We start from the raw sequence: 19676 nt of genomic DNA on the forward strand, positions 1-19676 counted from the left end.
TCAGCCATCTTTGTGGTAGGTTCACAGAAGGTGTTTGATAAACGTCGTGGGTTAAATCAAATGATCTGTTCAGGCTCTTCTTAGGTTTGTAAGTATCCACTACCTCATTTGTTAAACTTAAAAATATATATATCCTCCTTGAATGTGATTGAAGATTTCAAAAAATGATTAAATATTATTTCTTAAAGTAAATCAAAGCAATCATAATCTTAGAATATGCTGTTCAAACTACATGCAGAACCTCTCTGAGGTTCTGATATGCATTTAGAGTCCTTCTCCCCTCTGTACTCTTCACCAGTCACTGAAATATGTGTCTAAATGTAAGTCACTTCTAGTTTCAACAGTTTACTCCTTTGGGATAAATACTCAGTGGTCAAAGTTCATCGTGTACCAGATTCCTGTCAGGGTATTTGGGATCAGCCGTGACCAAAGATCTGATTCATTTCACCTTTTCCAAAGTTGAACAGATTTGTCTCTGGGTTTAAAACCAATCTTCTCATATTACACGTGTATGAAAAGAAAGGAGGAATTTTTTTCTGAGGTGGTTTTGTTTGGTTGTTTATTTTTCTCAGCAGTCTTTAATTGTTTACTCAGCCTTGTGTCAGAGAAAGTCCATGCAGACTGCACTTCAACCTGAGGCCAAGGTTCTCCCCTGTTGCTGAGACACTGAATAACTAACTACAGTGAAAAGATGCTATTTCGAAGCTCTCTTAACCTGGGACTTTGATATATTTGGAGCAGTTGTCTCTTCAGTAGCAGCTTCATGCAGATACTTCAGACAAATTCATGGAGCCTCAAAGTCAGAATTCGAAGACAACACCATCATTGTCTTTAGGACGATTTCACATTTCTGAAGATTATGGCTTCCTTCTTCCAAACCCTCTGGTAAGGATAGAGCCTTGGACCAGCTCAGAATTATGTTTCTTGAGATACTGATTTGTTTGTTTGTTTTTTTAAGTTATGTGGTCCTTAAGAGAGATGCCATATAAACACCAAGTCCTTGACCTGGGAAAAATGCTACAAACAATGCCCACTGTAATTACCAATGAAAGAGAAATACAGCAACAGCAAAGGATAGTTGAAATGGAATGTTTTAATGCCAGTTTGTTTTTAATAGGTTGTCAGTCAGTCCAGTAAACTTATGAGCAAATCTGTAGTTAAAAAAAAAAGACAGAACTTAGATAAAGATCAATTATATGGGCAAATCAGTTTACCTTGACTTGCTAGTGGGAGAGAAAAGAGAACACAAGGGACATTGGGTGCTTGCAAGATGGTAGGAGGGATTCGATATTCACAGAAATTGCTGAGAAGAGAAAGGAACTCTTGAGAACAAACAGGACCCGTTTCTAAATTCTACTTAAGGTTCAACCTGTAATGGAACTCTGTTTCTTCAGTTAACCCTTATTAACATTGTTTACTCTTTGAATGTGGTCTGACTCTTAGAGTGTTAAAATTTTAAGAGTTCTTAAAAACTACCTGGTCCCCCCTCCTTTCTTTCACATTTGGGCGAGCCAAAGTTCAGAGGAAGTGGCTTGCCCAAAGTCATATTGGTAGCAAAAACAGAACTAGTACTCAGGACTCTTGAAGTCTTTTTTCTACTATACCAAAAATAACAGCCAACAGGTGGTGCAAGCAGTTAAGCACTCACGCTCTGCTGCAGCAGCCCGGGGTTCGTTGGTTCAGATCCCAGGCGCGAACCCGACGCACCGCTTGACAAGCCATGCTATGGCGGCGTCCCATATAAAGTAGAGGAAGATGGGCACGGATGTCAGCCCAGGGACAGTCTTCCTCAGCAAAAAAGAGGAGGATTGGCAGATGTTAGCTCAGGGCCAATCTTCCTCACACACACAAAAATTAATAATAACGGCCAAGACTATTCAGCTAAGAATCTAGGGATCCAATGTTGCAGTCATTGCAATAACTTATTAGATCCAATTTTTCCCCACATGGGCCTAATTTGTCATTTAACTGTGATTAAAGAGTGGTCTGGACTTCAATGAGCTTTTATTGAATACCTATTCTGATGCTCATTTACTTCTGAGTGTTACTAGAGGAATATAGAGGAAGATGGGATCTATTATCTGGTCCCAAAAGCTCTCTGTAGAGCTCTTAGTTGTGAGATCAAGTTGCAGATATGCAAGTAACTTAAGCATTAAAAGTAATGACTTCAGGGTATTATGCAGAGTAGGCTCGTAGCCCAGGGTACTGGAATATGTTCTCTGACACAGCCACTAGGATGACCAAGAGTCTCCATTTGCTAGGAACTGAAGGGGTTCCCAACATCTGCTACTTTTAGTGCTAAACCAGGAATGTCTTGGGAAAACCAGAATGAATGAGTCACCCTAACTTGCAGTTACTAACTCTTGTGATCTTGAGTGAATCACAAGAATTGCCTGACCCTCAGTTTTCACATCTATTGGATGGAGATCTAGTGCCACCCCCACTGGATTGATGTGGAGCATCAAAGCACTTTGATAAATCCAGTGTAAGGACTGGAAGCCAGTACCCCTGACCTTCAGTCCAGTGCTGGTTAAAAACTCCATTCTGTGCGTGTAACTTGATTTGGGAATATTCTCATCATCCCTAGTTCACTAGGAAGAGAAGGTCAATAGGCTAATGTGCTCTTATTGGGATTAAATATGTACAGTGAGCCGAGGAAAAATAATAATATAAAGTATGTAAACATTGGGTAGGGCTATAATTACTGAGTTCTCCTCTTTGTTGTTTGCTTTTTCATTAATAAGAAAACCAGATGAGAAACAATAACGACATCAAGAGCTTGTGAGGCTCTGAGTCAGATCATATTTGCTCTGTGACTTGGTTGATGGACAACCTTTATAAGAAATTTCATTCCTGAGTTCTTTTATAAAAAACATGCCCTGGAAAACTAGGTGTACTCTATTATAGTCATATGTTAGACTTCTGAAAATGTAAGTCGTTTCAGTTTTAGTTTTCTTTCATTTGTGTGAGAATTTTAAACATGTTCCTTTCTGGGAAGAGGTGGGGAAGGATGTTTTTATCAGAATCCGCTGCAGGTTGCTCCACCCATCAAGAGAGACTCTGTCAACAGCATCACCAGGCAGCAGCAGTGTTGCAACTGACCACAAATTGGGAAGTATCAGTCATCGACTTCGCTAAGGGCATGAATAGGCTTTCCTTTCCTTTAGTTTAAAGGCAAGTGATGGGAGGGCTGTTCCTTCATGTCAATCTGCCCAAAGATGCTCTTTCAGCAAGCTGAGCTGCTTACCATAAATACTTACTTCTAAGTCACTCTGAAGAAAACACGGCCAAGCTAATGAATATGTAAATATTCTGGCTTTGGGGGAGGAGGCTGACTTGGTTTCAAATGATCTACCCCACTGTTTCTATAAACCTGAATATTTCCAGGTTCCAACATTTCATGTTGGACTCATGTCCATAAATATGCCACAAAAATACTTCGCCAGATCATGTGGGGTGTGTGTGTGTGTGTGTGTGTGTGTGTGTGTGTGTGTGTGTGTGTTTGGGGGAGTGGGGAAAGTAATTTTTCTTTAGACATAAAGAATAAGAGGAAATTAGTTTGGCAGGAAAGGAGGGGCCAAGGTAGATTATGTCAGGAGATTAGACTGGAGCAGAACTGAGAAACCTCAAACACTTGGCTCGGGAATTTGGATTTCACACATCTGGTAAATGACGTGATACAACTGGCATCTGAATATTTTCCTAGCAGAATGTTAAGTGCAGGGTGGGTCAGGGTAGTCGTTCCTGGACTGCACACCAAAACTAGTTAGAGAGCTTTAAAAAACACCGATGGCAGAGCCCCCAGAACAGTTAATTCAGAACCTCTAGCCTCACTGGCTCATTACTTGAAAACCACAGAATATACAGAGGACGGTGCAGGTCCAGGTGAGAGAATAGGGGCTACACTTAGCAGGCTGGCTGTGGAAATCAAGTTGCCATGGCTTTACACAACGCTGAGAAGGGCTTAGAAGTAGTTTAAATACAAAAACAAAGGAAAGGGAAAATTTTAAATGTGCCTTACAGCAGAAGAAAAAGACTGGTGCAAATAGTCATAGGGACATTGGGAACTTTATTCTATATAGGGATCAAGCAACTGTTTAGGAAAAATAAATACATATATATTCTCACGTAGAAATTCAAAGCGCTTGACAGAAGCAGTGGACTCCAGCTGCTTAGAAGGAAGAGTAGAAAAATAATTGCCACAGGAGGCTGTAGTTCCCAGACAGAAGGTGTAGGTGGGAAGAATTCAGATATTTCCCTGAGACATTATTGCCATCTCTGCTAGCGTCTGGGGCATACCTGATCATGTTGAATGCAGGCTTGCGGCAATGACAGTAATACAGTAGAGATAGAGACAGAGGTCAGCTTTCATAATAGTTAATGTAGATTACTAAAGAAAAATGCATTGGGGAGGGGGAGGTTATATGGGAAATGGAATTCTGTGCCAAAATTAAAGAACCAAGAAAGGTGAGTAGAGCCAAAGGGGGCATGGACAGTCAGGGATAAGGAAGTGGGAGCGGGGACAGCCAACACAGTCCTCTGGAAACTGGAATTTTAAACAACAAAGCAACTTAGAGTTTTCTCACTCAGGATATCCAAGCTGTAGAGGAACTTGAGAAAACACAGGGAGAGGTGAGCTGATAGATCCTAAGAAAGGATGTAAAAATTGAGCATAGGAAAATCCGTATCTACTACTTTCAGTCAAAATGAAGTGCAGGGAGTGTATTAGTTTCCTATGGCTGCTGTAACAAATTACCACAATTTTGGTGGCTTAAAACAACAGAAATTTATTCTGTCAGAGTTCTGGATGCTAGAGTCTAAAATCAGGGCGTCTGCAGGTCCACGCTCCCTCCGAAGACGGCAGGGGAGAACCCGTCCTTGCCGCTTCCATCTGCGTGTGGCTCCAGGCGTTCCTTGCTCGTGGCCGAATAACTCCGCTCTGTCTCCATCTTCTCGTGGCCTTCTTCTCTGGGTCTGTGTCTTCTCCCCTCCTGTCTATGTCTTCTCCTCTAAGGATCCACCCAAATCCAGGGGATCTCATGTTTCATTAACTTGTTACATCAGCAAAGACCCTTTTTCCAAATAAGGTCATATTCACAGTTTCCAAGTGGCCATATCTTTTCTGGAGCCAGGGGTGCGGACCATTCAACCCACTACAGAGAGTGTGGGGAAAAGACAGAGGATTAGAGGGAGGGAGGGACCTGGGCAACGAGAACTAAAACATCATCTTGTCTTGAGATTCCCAAACCTGACCATACAACCATGGGAGGGTGAAAGATAATGCAAAGCAGGATGCAAAGTATAAAATGATCAAGGAGTCCTGTGGACACAGTTAAATACTGCCTAGTTTTGTCAGCATAATGTTAGCTTTATTCACTGGTATGAGCTTGACCTTCTGAAGAAAAGTCATGTCTCATGCTGTAAAATTGCAGCTTTAAGGCCAGAGGAAAGCTAGAATATGAGAAAACACTATATGGGCTAAGGGTAGGCACTATGTTAGCCCACTTGAGCTCAAGCTCCAGCCTTGTTTTTCATATGTGACCACAGTAATTCTGTGACCAAGTCACACGGGAAAAGAGTCCTCTCCTGCATAAGGACCAATGTGAACTCTGTACTCCCAGACTGAAGCTTTTGATAGAATAATACCAGAACAAAAGATTTGGGCACCCTAGAAGGAGTAATCAATTTCGTGCCAATTAAAAGTTGTAGTCTTGAGCCGGCCTCATGGCCTAGTGGTTAAGCTTGGCATCCTCCACTTTGGCGGCCTGGGTTCAGTTCTTGGGTGTGGATCTACACCACCCGTCAGTGGCCATGGTGTGGCGGCGACCCACATGCAAAATAGAGGAAGACTGGCACAGATGTTAGCTCAGCGCAAGTCTTCCTCAAGCAAAAAGAGGAAGATTGACAACAGATGTTAGCTCAGGGTGAATCTTCCTCAGCAAAAAAAAAAAAAAAAAAAAGTTGTAGTCTTTACTATTTGTCCAGTGTGTATTATGAGATATGACTGAGCTCTCATTCTAGGTGGAGAGAGAGGATAGAGAAGGTGAACTACTCTCTGTGGTAACTGTTCTCCACAGCTTCTGAGCTTCAGGCCCAAATGTAGTTACCCATCCATCAGGAACAAAAGAAAAAGGAAAGGAAAGAAAATCTTACTATTGTCAAGTTCCATCTTAAAAGGCACTTTAGCAATCACTTATTCTTACTTTGGTATGTCCTCAAGAAGCTTATAAAAATATTCTCTCCAAACCTTTTCTACACTTTTTCTGGGTTTTCCTGACTCCATGTATAATAATAATGTTCTAATATTAAAATATACTCATAGTATTGCTCAAAATTGATTGATCTTTTAATACACTATTGAATTCAATTCAATAATATTTTATTTACGAATTATCCTTTTGTATTCATGAATAAGAGTAGTGTTATTATCTCAAGGGTTAGTCCTGAGGTTATGTTCTCTTCATAAGATGCATTAGATGCTCTCTCATCTTTTTCTATGCTCTGGAACAGATAATATATCATAATTCTTGAGACAGGAGAAATTTTAGGTGATAAGTTTTTAATTACATTTTCCATTTCCTCCATGTTTATTGGTCTATTTAGGTTTTCCACTTCTAAACAAAAAATATTGATCTTTTACAATTCTCTAAGCGGGGATTCAATTCAGATTTTCAAATGTATTAGAAAAATTTATTTATACCGTTCCTTTATATTTCATTAAGAGCTGGGTTTTTTTCTGTTTTCTGTTATAGCCCCTTTATAATACATAATAATATAATAGTAGCAATTACTCTTTAGTAAGTGCTCATTTTGCACTAGGCCTTCTGTTAACCTTAACTACACTTTTTTCACCTGAGCCTCAGACTAATCTTCACTGCTCACAAATGATTCATTAGATAATGGATGAATTCAGCCCCATCTCTGAAATGTACCTCCCAGCTGTTCACCTGCCTCTATTTCCACTCTAGTTCAATCCACCATTGTTTCTCCCCTGGACTATTGCCTTGTACCTGTCTCCTTATTTCCACTCTCTGCACAGCAGTCAGAGTGACCCTTTAACACAAAAATCAGGCCCAGCCCCGGTGGCCTAGTGGTGAAGTTCGGCACACTCCACTTCAGCAGCCCGGGTTCAGCGCCTGGCTGCAGACCTACACCAGTCATCAGTGGCCATGCTGTGGCAGCGACCCCCACACACACAAAAAAAAAATAGAGGAAGATTGGCAACAGAAGTTAGCTCAGGATGAAACTTCCTCAGCAAAAAAAAAAAAAAAAAAAGAAATCAAACCATATCACTTTACTCCTTGAAACTCTCTAACTGCTCTTTAGAACAAAATCAAGTGTTGCAGTGTAGCCTACAAGGCCCTTGATGCTGCTTACCTCTGTCTCCAAAGTCATCTAATATCTCTTCTTCCTCACTTTACTTTGCTGCAATGTCACACTAGCCTCTTTCCATTGAAACTTAAGTCTTTTATTTCACTTAAAACCATCTGCTTCAAATTTAATCTGTCTGAGAGTCTAAATTCTAATTTTTATGATATTAATGCTGTCACCCAACTTTCCTTTGTTGATATTTTCCTGGTTTAATTTTACTTAAACTTTTATTTTTTATTTTTTTTATTTTTATTTTTTAAAGTGTTTTTTTTTCCCCCCCAAAGACCCAGTAATAGTTGTATGTCATAGCTCCACATCCTTCTAGTTGCTGTATGTGGCATGTGGCCTCAGCATGGCCGGACAAGCGGTGGGTCAGTGCGCGCCCGGGATCTGAACCCAGGCCGCCAGTAGCGGAGCATGTGCACTTAACTGCTCAGCCACGGGGCCGGCCCTAAACTTTTATTTTTAACCTTTCTGCACTATTTTCTTAACCAGACATTTTAGTTAACCTAACCAAAGTGTTAATCTAAGAAAGAATTTTTTATTTCTATAAAAGGCTTTATTTTAAAAAGTCCATTCTCTTTTAGATTATAAGTGTGTTAAGAAAAATTACCCAAAATAAAGCAGAAGGATGGCTGTGTTTCCCTTCAGTACCACCTGGAGCACTGTCTGTCTCACCTTGGGATTATTAATCAGCTAAGGGATGTCCCTTTGTTTGACATGCTGCTTACTATTGATTAGGGCCCAGTTCTGAAGTTACATATTAACTTGTAGATTTTTCTACAAAAGAACTGCAAATGATTTCTGTTGAGTAGAAAATAGAACCCTAAAGCATGTGATTGTACTGCCCTATAGATCATTAACTGATTATGTCTTGAACCTAGTAGTTTGATTTCAATATTCTTCATTCAAAACTCTGTAAACATTCAGTTTATCAAGTGCTTTTCAACCAACTTTACCATCCTGCTGATTTCCTCATTAATGAACTAAATATATTTTGGACATAAATTCCATATTTGCCTAAGTCATTTTTTTGACTTTTTGAAAATTATACTTTGACAGATGTAAAAGTCAAGAGAAAGAATAACATAAAATAGAAAATTGGTTTTTATAAAGAAAGGAAAGCCAAATATTTTATTATTTCTGTCCATCCCACTTCTGGGTCTTCCGATTATTGGAATGAGGGGAAGGAAAACATGGAAAGTTTCAATTTCCTATCCCGTTGCACAAACCCTCCATTCCCCCTCCCCCAATCCCCACCATTCTCCATCTGTTTACTCTGGAGAGGTATTGGAAAGTACACTGAAGTTTGAGTCAGAAGAGGTTTGACCTGACCAGATGTGTAACCTTGGGAAAATCATCCATTTCAAAACGGAAATATTGAGATAATATGTCCTAACTCATAACATGTACAACAGAAATGTAGCTGGATTAAAGATGCAAGCATCAACAATTAAACTAGAAATACTCTAAAAGAAATGATGTTGGGATGGGAAGAACTTTTTTAAGCATGATTTAAAACCCAATGGCATAAACGATAATATTGGTTCATTTGACTAGCCTGTTATGAACGGCTATTTCACACACGCACACAAAATGCAAATGATCAAAGCATATGAAAAGATATTCAAACTCATTAATAACCAGAGACATGTAAATTTAAACAATAGAATGATGGCGTATAAAATTTCTGGAAAACCACACAAGAAACTTTCAAGGGTTGTCATTGCTAGATGGGAGGATGAGAATTAAGATGTTTTTACTTTCCACTTTATAAATTTTGCATGGTGCCATTAAACATTGATTGTATTATTTTTAATCATCATTTCTGAGAAAGATATATTTCTTGGAGGGTTATTTTAATAAATTATTATTAAATATTAAAATAATTATAAAATTTTAATGCAAATAATACATGTTCTATCTTAAAAACATAACAAAACAAAAATGCTTGGTAATGTTCAGTGTTGCTAGACTCATAGATCAACAGGCATTCCCATTATATATCACACACTATAAATGTGATTATAAATTCATGTAATTGTTCTGTAAGAAAATCAAGAAGTAGTTTTCAACCTTTCCATGTGCAGAATCTTTAATCAAATAAATCCATTTTTAAAAATTTATCCTAATAATGACTGTAATCTAAAAATACATGTATAAGGATAACTGTTTCAGATTTGTTAATAATAGTGAAAGATTATGAGCAATTAGTAATATTCATTAATAGAATATTGGAATACCATGTAGGTTTTAAAACAGATATGATAGATATGTATAAGCTGACACCAAAAGGAGTTCTATTTAGTGAAAAACTCATCAGCTAATTCTGTCTCCCACACTGTAACCTAAAAAAAAAAGTCTGGCAATCAAAAAATAATTAACGTAATTCAATACTTTCTTCAGTCTCTAGAGGAAAAGTCAAAAGGAAGAGTACATTTTTAATGGATTGTGACATATCTTTAAAATCCTTTCTCCCCTTCTTGATTTCCTACAAGGTCCCTACGTTAGTGGTTTTCAAACTTTTGGGTACATCGGCTTCACCTACAGGATTTGCTAAAACAGGTTCTGCTGGGCCCCACCCCAGAGTTTCTGATTCAGTAGGTCTGGGGTGGGTCCTGAGAATTTGCATTTCTTTTTTTCTTTGAGCAGTCAACAGCACAAGCTTTATTCAAGGGCCAACCAAGAATCTGCATTTCTAACAAGTTCCCAAGTGATGCTGATGCTGCTGGACTGGGGACCACACTTTGAGAGCCCAGAGGATCTCAAAGATCATGATTTTCTCGTATTTGTGAGGTGATACAGAAGTCCAATCGTTAGAACTTTTTAAAGAGGGGAGAAGACGAAAAAGAGAAGGAAGGAAAGAAATCTAGAAATCTAAGGAGAAAGAGAAAGTAAATACTAGAGTACAGCCTAGATTGAGACAAAATATAGTATTTAAGGACTTCCATGCAAGCCAGCAAGCAGAAATATAGAATGCTCTAATTTAATTCTCGGAATAGGATTCCTTATCTAGGCACCAAAGAAGGAAAAATAGAGGTGATGATTTGGTTACAACTTTTCTTAAAACCCTCCTTAAAAGGACCTTTTGAATACCATGACTCTGCATCTTTGATTTTCTTTTATGAAGATTATATTCCATTGTCTCTGTACCCACATTCAGTTTTCGTTCATAAGACGAAAAACAAGTTGCCAGTTCAGAGTCAGCTCACCATAAATCTCTCTGCCTTTATTCTTGCTAGCGTTCTCAACTCTGCCGCCACTCTGTAAATCCCCAAACCTGGGGCAATTTAATTTCTCCAATTCTGTACCCACTGCTGAGCATTGCTCATTATACCTCCACACTTACAAACTTTTTTGGTGTAACTTTGATTTGTTGTGAAAGCTAGTAAAGGGTGCCCAGTTTGTCCTGAATTGAATCTGGGTCAAAGATAGAAAGGAGAAGATTAAATAAAGTCTATAATTTTCAGTGATTGTGAATTGAATGTTGGATTCACCCAGGTTATGTATATTTAAGAGCTTGAACCAGTTTTCTCTCAGATTTTGAGAGACAGAGGGCCTCCAACAAGTGATTCATGGGTAATTTATAGATCGATCTCTCTCCAAACTCATAGTTTTCAAACTTCCCTGGGTCTTCCATATTATTATATTATACATAAGATATCTTATTGTTTATACTTGTATTTTTTATGTTTAATTTCCTGTTTCTTTTCCCTTTATAATTAATTTTACACCCACCTCTCTCTTCAACAGTGAAGATCCTAAACCTGATCTTCACTCTCATTTGCAGAGAAATTGAGTTCATGAAAAGTGGATTCCCTCAAACTCCATACATTCTCCTTCCATCACTTCAAAGCCAGATGCTCCATTCGGGCGCTTTTCCTCCTTCCCTTCCTCCATGACATCCAGGCTTTAACTATTTCCCTTTCTCCTTTATCTTCAAGCTCTCCCTTTTGCAATAGCAGACTAAACCACTCAAGTTTCTCATTCCTCAATGGAGAGGGCTCTCAAATACAAATTTCCTCTTTGCTAATGCCTTATGGCTCACTTAAAAAAGTAATTCACATTTTCAGATTCTATTTTCTTACTTCCTCAACAAGCTAAAATTTGAACTCTGCTTTCATGACTCTGATCTAAATTTCTATGCCATATACATGGAAAGATTAATCATATATTAGTGATTTCACAGTTTCTGGGTTTTTTCCCCAAAGGGGACAATCTTACTTTAAGTTCCAAGTGATACATTTGACCTGATGAATACCTACTTTTCTGAAATTCCCTAATGTCTTGTAGGGTGATTCCCCTCTGGCTCTTTGAATCTCTATAAAGGTCTCTGTGATCTGTATAGCTAGATTCAGTTCCTCTGTCTCCTTTGTAAACATCCCCCCAGCGAAAGAAAGAAACAAGCCTTCTTTCACTTTTCAACTTCTCCCCAATGATCTTACATACTCTTGTGGTTTTAACCACAAAGGGGAGTTTTTATATAGTTATGCCACCCAATTCTGCATTTATAAAATTAATTCTCCCCTGAACTTTAAACTGTATATCCAATTGCCCAGTATACAGCCATATTTTGACATTCCACACATATTTTGAGCTGTATATCTAAAAAGAAATTCACTATCTTTATGCCTTCTCTTTGACTTCCACCTGCATTTCTGTTTCAATTTGTGTTCCCACCAATTCATTCAGTCACCCAATTCATAAACATAGAAAGCATCCTCATCTGCTCTTCTTCTTAACCCAGGGGCACAACATCCAGTGCACAGACTGTACTCTGAAAAAGGAGGTCCAGGCACAAGGAGAGATCAGGAGTTGGCAAACTTTTTCTGTAAAGAGCCAAATAGTAAATACTTTAAGCTTTGCTTAACAGTTTCTGTTGCAACTACCCTACTCTGCTGCTGTAATGAGAAAGTAGCCATAGCCAATAGGCAAACAACTGAGACTGGTGGTGTTCCCCTGAAAGTTTATTTACAACAATAGACGTAGTTTGTTATTTCTTGGAATAAAATCAGGGTTGCTGAAATCCAGCCTATGCTCTACTTGCTAAACCATGGGCCCAGAGTGGGCACATAAATGGTGCTTTTGGGCTAGGGATCATCTTGCCTTTAGCTGTCCTCCCCCCCCCCCCCCAAATTTAATCATCACATCATTTCAATTTTACTTCCCAAATATTTCTTGAATAAATGTCTTCTTCCTTCCAAATTCACTGTCTTTGCCTAAGTGTAGTCTTTCAACAGCATTTCAAAGGCTTCCTAATCTGACTTTATACCTTAAAATCATATAAGCAAAATTATCTTCCTAAAATTCAAATTGAACCATGTCACCAACTTACATAAAAAGAAAACTTCTATATATTCTATACAAAGCACATTTGATATGATTTTCTAGTCTTATCTTTTATCACCTTTTCTCTTGACCTTTATATTCTAGTAACACTGTATCATTTACAGTCCCCGAGGCACACTTACCTCTGTTTATCCACTAGTCCTTCTGCTTTGCTGCCTTCCCTTCTTCAAATTTCCATCTAGAAAAAGTCACTTTCAGACTCTAAAACTGGACTCAACTGTTATATTTCTACAAATATTTCCCATTAATTCCCCACAACAACGACAGAATTCACCACTTGCTCCTCTTTTGCAAGTTCTTAAAGCTTACACACTCATCAGTAATTGAACATATTATACTGCATTGGGATATATCTGACTATATTTTTTTCTCCCTTACTAGACCATATGCTTATTAAGCAAAAGGACTGTATTTTAGTCTTCTGTGTATCTGCAGTGCTTAGTATATAGTGAATTCTCAATGTTTGTTGAACTGAATTGACCTCAATTCTTCTTTAAGACTGAAATCTGAAAGCAGCTACTCTCCTACGCTGCTACCCAGAGAGTTCTAAAGTACTGAGATGTTTCTATTTTAAATGCAGAAAGAACTTCCGGATCATTATAGGCCTTGGATGGAAATAGCCAACAAACTTCCTCACTTGATTGAAAGTCACCAGCTTCGAGCTCAAGTTAACAAGGTAGACCGTTTTTTATCCTTCTCTTGAACCCCTTCTCACCATCCTATTTTCACCCTCCCACCACTTTTCTTTCTCAGCATTGTTGAAGTGGGTAGATTGACCCCAGGTCACCAATCATTCCATTGAGCTTATCAACAAAGCCATCTCACCTCTCCTAAAGAACAGAATGTCTTGGACTTGTTCCTGATGTAACACATCGGTTTCCTAAAATTCCCAGAGCTTGCACAAAACAATTTCTAGAACGTATTAAACAGTCAACAAGTATTTTTTTAAGAAAGGAAGACAATCTGGTCGGGAATTGTAGGCAAGCTGATGGGTAAGATTTAGTGGGGGAAGAATAAGCGTGAACATTCTCAGTGTTCTCATTCCATGTTGCATGGTCATGTCTCCTCTGCCTCTGAGTGAGTCTAACTTGATTTTACCATGGGGGTCTCATGGAATAGTTGAGTCAAGAGAATTTCTGAGCTATAAAGTCAGGATTGGCGGGTTCTTCAGACATAATTGATAAGTTTGTAAATACCACATATGGGATAAGACGAGCAATGTTTCCTAAGAGTATGTAAGGAACAGTGAAACTTCTTGATCCCGGGAGAACTGACATTATCCCATGGGAATAATAAGAAGGTGTAATAGGAAGGAGATAGATTTTGGTTCAGCAAGACCTGAGTTTGAATCTTGGTTTTATCACTTAGCACCTATATACACTTGAACAAGTTACTTAACAAATTACTTATTCTGCTTCCTTATTTATAAAATGGGAGAAATTCTGGTCTCATAGAATTGTTGTGAGAACTAAATTGTTGTGAGACTTTTTTTGTGTGTGTGTGTGTGTGAGGAAGATCAGCTCTGACCTAACATCCATGCCAGTCCTCCTTTTTTTTTGCTGAAGAAGACTGGCCCTGGGCTAATATCTGTGCCTGTCTTCCTCCACTTTATATGGGATGCCGCCACAGCATGGCCTGACAAGCAGTGCAACGATGCGTGCCCGGGATCTGAACCCAGGCCGCCAGCAGCGGAGTGCGTGCACTTAACCACTACACCACGGGGCTGGCCCCCTGTTGTGAGACTTTTGAAATAGCCCTTCCATATTTCCTGCCACACAGTAGTGTTCGATAGATATATATACTTCCCTCTAGTCTCTTCTCTATCTGTCTCAATCTCATCAATTTGGAATGCCATGTGACCTCAGAGATACAGGAAAGGTTTTCCACCCTCCAAAATTCTCCTTCACTGATTTATACATACTTAATGTCTATAATTACAAATTCATTTAAAAATACTTATTGAATGCCTGCTAAGTGCAGGCACAAGATTAGAAACCCTGTAAGAGATGCAAGAAACTGTCCTCAATGTCTATGAAGATGGCAAACTAAACCTAAGAATTTACCTTCCTGCTGCATAAAGTCTCATTAACATGACCAAAGAAATATAAAAAGAAGAAAAAAAATAAGAAAATATCTGTAAATGCAGGAAAACAAAGAAAGTAATAATGATGGAATAATAAACTTTAAAGATTTTTGTGCCACATTCAGCAAATTATATCAGATCCACAAATGAATCTACAGTACCCATGCCGAGCATTCAATCAAAGCAAAAAGAAGACCCCCTGGAGCCTCCCTCTGCCATCTCAGAGGAGCAGGGCCCAGAGGCAAAGGGGAGTCTGGGACAGCCTGCAGGAGGGCAGATTAGAGTTCAGTTTTTAAACTACACAGTCTCTGTACCAGGCTTTCCTCTGGCTTTATCTGATTAGACTGCCATCACTGAAGTGAAGGACCTGTTGAATTGGTGCTCCTCACATGTTAAATGTCAGTGACAAAAGGCCAGGAGTGTCCAGCTAACTCCTGGCCACCGAAAACACGGGAGTTAGGGAAACAGCTTAGTTTAGCAGTGAAATTAACCCCCTGACACTTCTACCGGGTTGAATAGTGTTTCTCCAGATATCATGTCTATTTAGAACCCGTGAATGTTTTATTTGGAAATAGGATCTTTACAGATTACAGATGTAATCAAGGTAAATGAGGTCACACTGTATTAAGGTGCATTCTAAATTCAATAAGACTGGTGTTCTTATAAGAAGAAAGAAATCTGGACGTAGACACAACGACACACAGGGAAGAATATCATGTGAAGATACAGGCAGAGATTAGACTGATACATCTATAAGCCAAAGTATGCCAAGAGTGGCTGGAAATCCCCAGAAACTAGGAGAAACACATGGAGCAGATTCTCCCTTAGAGCCTCCAGAAGGAACCAACCTTACAAACACATTAATTTCAGACTTCTATCCTCCAGAAATGTGAGAAAATAAATTTCTGCTGTTTGAAGCCTCCCAGTTTGTGTTCATTTGTTGAGGCAGCCCTAGAAAACTAACCCAACACTCTTGGCCAGTCTCTATACTTATAATTTCTTATAAAACATCTAACTATATAAAACCACGTTTAAGACTTCACCACCACAGGCTGATATTGAATTGCTAGGAAATCAGTCATGAGAAGCAAATATATTGGCTTCCAGGACCACACATGGAGCTACAGACTAAAACATTAGTCCTCTTGAGTTCTCTACTTGGCACAGACAACACAGTAAGTTAACTTAGTTTGGATCTTACAGTACTTTCAGGCCAACCACCTTGCTCTTAGGAAGCTCCAATTCACCTATCTGTATCTTGGCAAAAAATTTATTCATTGGTTTAGACTCATCCATCTCTTTCCAGGAAGATTCCTCCTCCACTATACCCCTGCCACAAAACTCTACAGGCAATTGACTTGCTCAGAGGGAGCTATATGAAAGAAAACTCATCAGCAGTCTGGAAACATGATAAGGGAAGCTATATTAGCTATTAATTCTGATAAACCTGACCTCCATTTCTCAACATGAATAGATAACCCCAAATTACAAAATGATATGAAGAGAATGAGCAAGTCAAAAAGTAGGAGGAAGGGATAGGGTATTCACAGCCAATGGCCTCCAATGAAAAACAAAAAATGAGATCAATGCTTTTAAAATTCTAATTAATGTCTCTAGTATGTTTACTTCATAAAAATAAGTGAAGTTGCTATGTAAAAGGAGCTATTGGCAAGCAAAGAAATAAACAAACAAAAAAACTCAATATAAACCCCAATAAATCAGGGAAACAATATTGATTATAGAAAAGAAATGGCGATTTAGGATTCCCTGGAAAAGTTTTCAGGGCCAGCCTCGTGGCCAAGTGGTTAAAAGTTTGGTGTTCTCTGCTTCGGCAGCCCAGGTCTGCAGGTTCAGAACCTGGGCACAGGCCAACACCACTCGCTAGCCATGCCATGGGGGTGACCCACATACAGAATAGAGGAAGATAGGCACAGATGTTAGCTCAGGATGACTCTTCCTCAGGGAAAAAAAAAAAAGAGAAAGAAAAGTTTTCATAAAGCATAAAGGAAAAATTAAAGAAATGCCAGCCATCAGAAAAATAAAATTATATGAAAAAGAGAAATGGATGATCCAAATTCCACAAAATAGAGGTTCCACAAGCAGAGTGGTGTGGGTGGAGGAAAATCTAAGCATCAAGCATATAAGAATAAAATTTTTCAGATCTTATAAAAGATTTGAGTATTTCTATCAGAAAAATAATGGGGGTCGGGGGACACACATAGATATTCTGGTGAAATTTCAAATTTTCTAGATGAAGAAAAAAATTTTGCAAGTTTTAACAGGAAACAAAAATGAAACTAGGTTATTTACAGAGTGAGGACTATTTATTTATAATAATAAGTATTAAAAGACAATTTAATACCTATTTGAATGGTGAAAATTCCTTTAAAAAACCTGGCAGTATCAGGTACTGGTGAGGATATTTACCAAAACAGAGTCTCATTCATATTGCTGGCAGGAATGCAAAATGTATAGCTACTTTGGAAGACAATTTGGCGGATTCTTATAAAGTTAAATACATACTTATGATATGACTCAGTAATTGCATTCATAAGTATTTACCCAAGTAAACTGAAATTCATGTTCATGGAAAAGCTTGTGTGTAAATGTTTATAGTAGGCTTTATTCATAATCACCCAAACTGGAAACGACCAACATGTCTCTCAACAGGGGAATGGTTAAACTGAGCACAATGGACTGAATGTTTGTGTCTCCCCCAAATTCATATATTGAAATCCTAACCCCCAAGATGATGGTATTAGGAGGTGGGGCCTTTGGGAGGTGTATTAGTCAGGATTTTCCTGAGAAACGGAACCAATAGGACATATAGAGATATATAGAAAGAGATTTATTATGGAAGATTGGCTCACATGATTATGGAGGCTGAGAAGCCCCATGATCTGCCACCTGCAGGTTAGAGACATAGGAAAGCTGAGAACTAGGGAAGCCAATAGTGTGAGTCCCAGTCGGAGTCCAAAGGTCCAAGAACCAGGGGTGCTGACGTCTGAGGCCAGGAGAAGATGGCCCTCCCAGCTCAAGCAGGGAGCACATCCACCCTTCCTCTACTTCCCCTTCTATTCACACCCAAAATGAACTGGATGATGCTCATCTCATTGATGAGGGCAGTGTTCTTTACTCAGTCTACCAATCCAGATGCTAATCTTTTCCAGACACACCCTCATAGACACACCCAGAAACAATGTTTTACTAGCTCTCTGGGCATCCCTTAGCCTAGTCAAGTTGACACATAAAATTGACCAACACAGAGGTAATTAGGTGAGGAGGATGGAGCCCTCATAAATGGGATTAGTGCCTTTATAAAAGTGACCCCGTAGTGCTCTCTGGCCCTCCTTTGCTACCACGTGAGGATACAACAAGAAGACAGCAGTCTACAACCTGGGAGAGGCTCTCACCAGAAGCCAATCCTGCTGGCACCCTCATCTTGGACCTCCAGCCTCCAAAATTGTAAGAATTAAATTTCCATTGTTTATAAGCCACCTAGTCCATGGGATTTCGTAATAGCAACCTGAACTAAGACACTGAAGTTATAGCCATATGATAGGATGCTATTCAGTGACAAAAAGGAATGAGCTATTGATGTATTCAATAACATGGATGAACTTTAAATACATTTTGCTAAATGAAACGTGTCAGAGCCAAAAGTTTACATACTGCTTGATTTCATTCATATGACCTCCTGGAAAAGGCAAAACAATAAGTACAGAAAACAGATAAATAATTGCCAAAGACTAAGGAGGAATGAGTGGTCCACTACTAAAGGGGGATTTTTAGGATGATGTAACTGTTCCGTATGGTACTCAGGTGGTTGATACATGATTCCATGCATTTTTAAAACCCATAGAATTGTACATCACAAAGAGTGAATTATATCCAAATTTTAAAAAATTAACCAGAATGTTTGGGGTTCCTGGGATGGAATGCAGACTATGACAACTGAATCTAATTGTACTACAAATGTATGACATAACTTCATGGAAGAGGGTGGGGGAAAAAAGAAGCTGATCTAAGTTACTATGGAAAATCATGCTCTGACTGGAATCTACAAGGCTGAATTAAAAAGGAACTGCACATAATCACTGTACTCTATTGGTAAATTTGTTTCTCATGGGGTGCTGGTTAACAATTCTAAAACTGCTTTGTATGTACACTAGGTTGACCAGATAATCAAATGGATGGGGATGATATTTCACTGTCAAAGATAAAAGTTACAAATTAGCAAGGACGGAATACTAGAATCAACCCGTGGCACTGGATTAGAGTTGGAGACATCAGTATAAAGCCATGTTTAGCATTATATATATCTATATATCCATATATATATAGACAGACACGAACATATATATATATGGATATACACATGGATAAATAGACAAATATATATGGATATATAAATATTATATGTGTGTATTTGTATAATATTTGTACACACACAGACACACCCACACACATACATTTCCTAGCTTTGTCCACTGCAAGGACCTAGAAGCAATGGCACCCCAGTAGCAATGAGCAAAGCCAGTGCCCAGCTAAATACCCTTCTTCAGTGAAAGGAACTAGGGCTCCCTGGAGAAAGAGTTGATTATAAACTTGGGACAGGGAAAATACAAGATGACCCTAATCATCTTGTACTGCCAGAAAGCAAAGGAGTACTAAAAAAGAAAATGAAAGAATGTAGACATCTCCAATGGGACATAGAAGCCAACCTGAAAGAGCTCCCAGTGGCTAAGTGAGAACAATTTGAGCAAGCAAATAAATAAGTAGCATTAGATTATACCCCAAAGTCTACACTGTCAGTACTGATATATTTTTTAAACATAATGTACGCACATTTATAAAATTTTAGGAAAAACAT

At 38.7% G+C, this 19676-nt stretch overlaps 1 protein-coding gene across 1 annotated transcript in view; it reads left to right on the plus strand.

The window, feature by feature from the left end:
* Nucleotides 1-774: 774 nt before the first annotated feature.
* The window catches only part of IDO2 (indoleamine 2,3-dioxygenase 2), a 55241-nt gene continuing 36339 nt past the window's right edge, over nt 775-19676 (plus strand). Inside the window, 2 exon segments of the mRNA XM_014795924.2 lie at nt 775-885; nt 13301-13396. Coding sequence (XP_014651410.1) covers nt 787-885; nt 13301-13396 — 195 coding nt within the window. The 5' untranslated portion in view covers nt 775-786.

Source organism: Ceratotherium simum, chromosome 28 (genome assembly GCF_057802395.1).
Source record: "Ceratotherium simum simum isolate JZ-2026a chromosome 28, ASM5780239v1, whole genome shotgun sequence".
In the NCBI taxonomy this organism is placed as follows: Eukaryota; Metazoa; Chordata; class Mammalia; order Perissodactyla; family Rhinocerotidae; genus Ceratotherium; species Ceratotherium simum.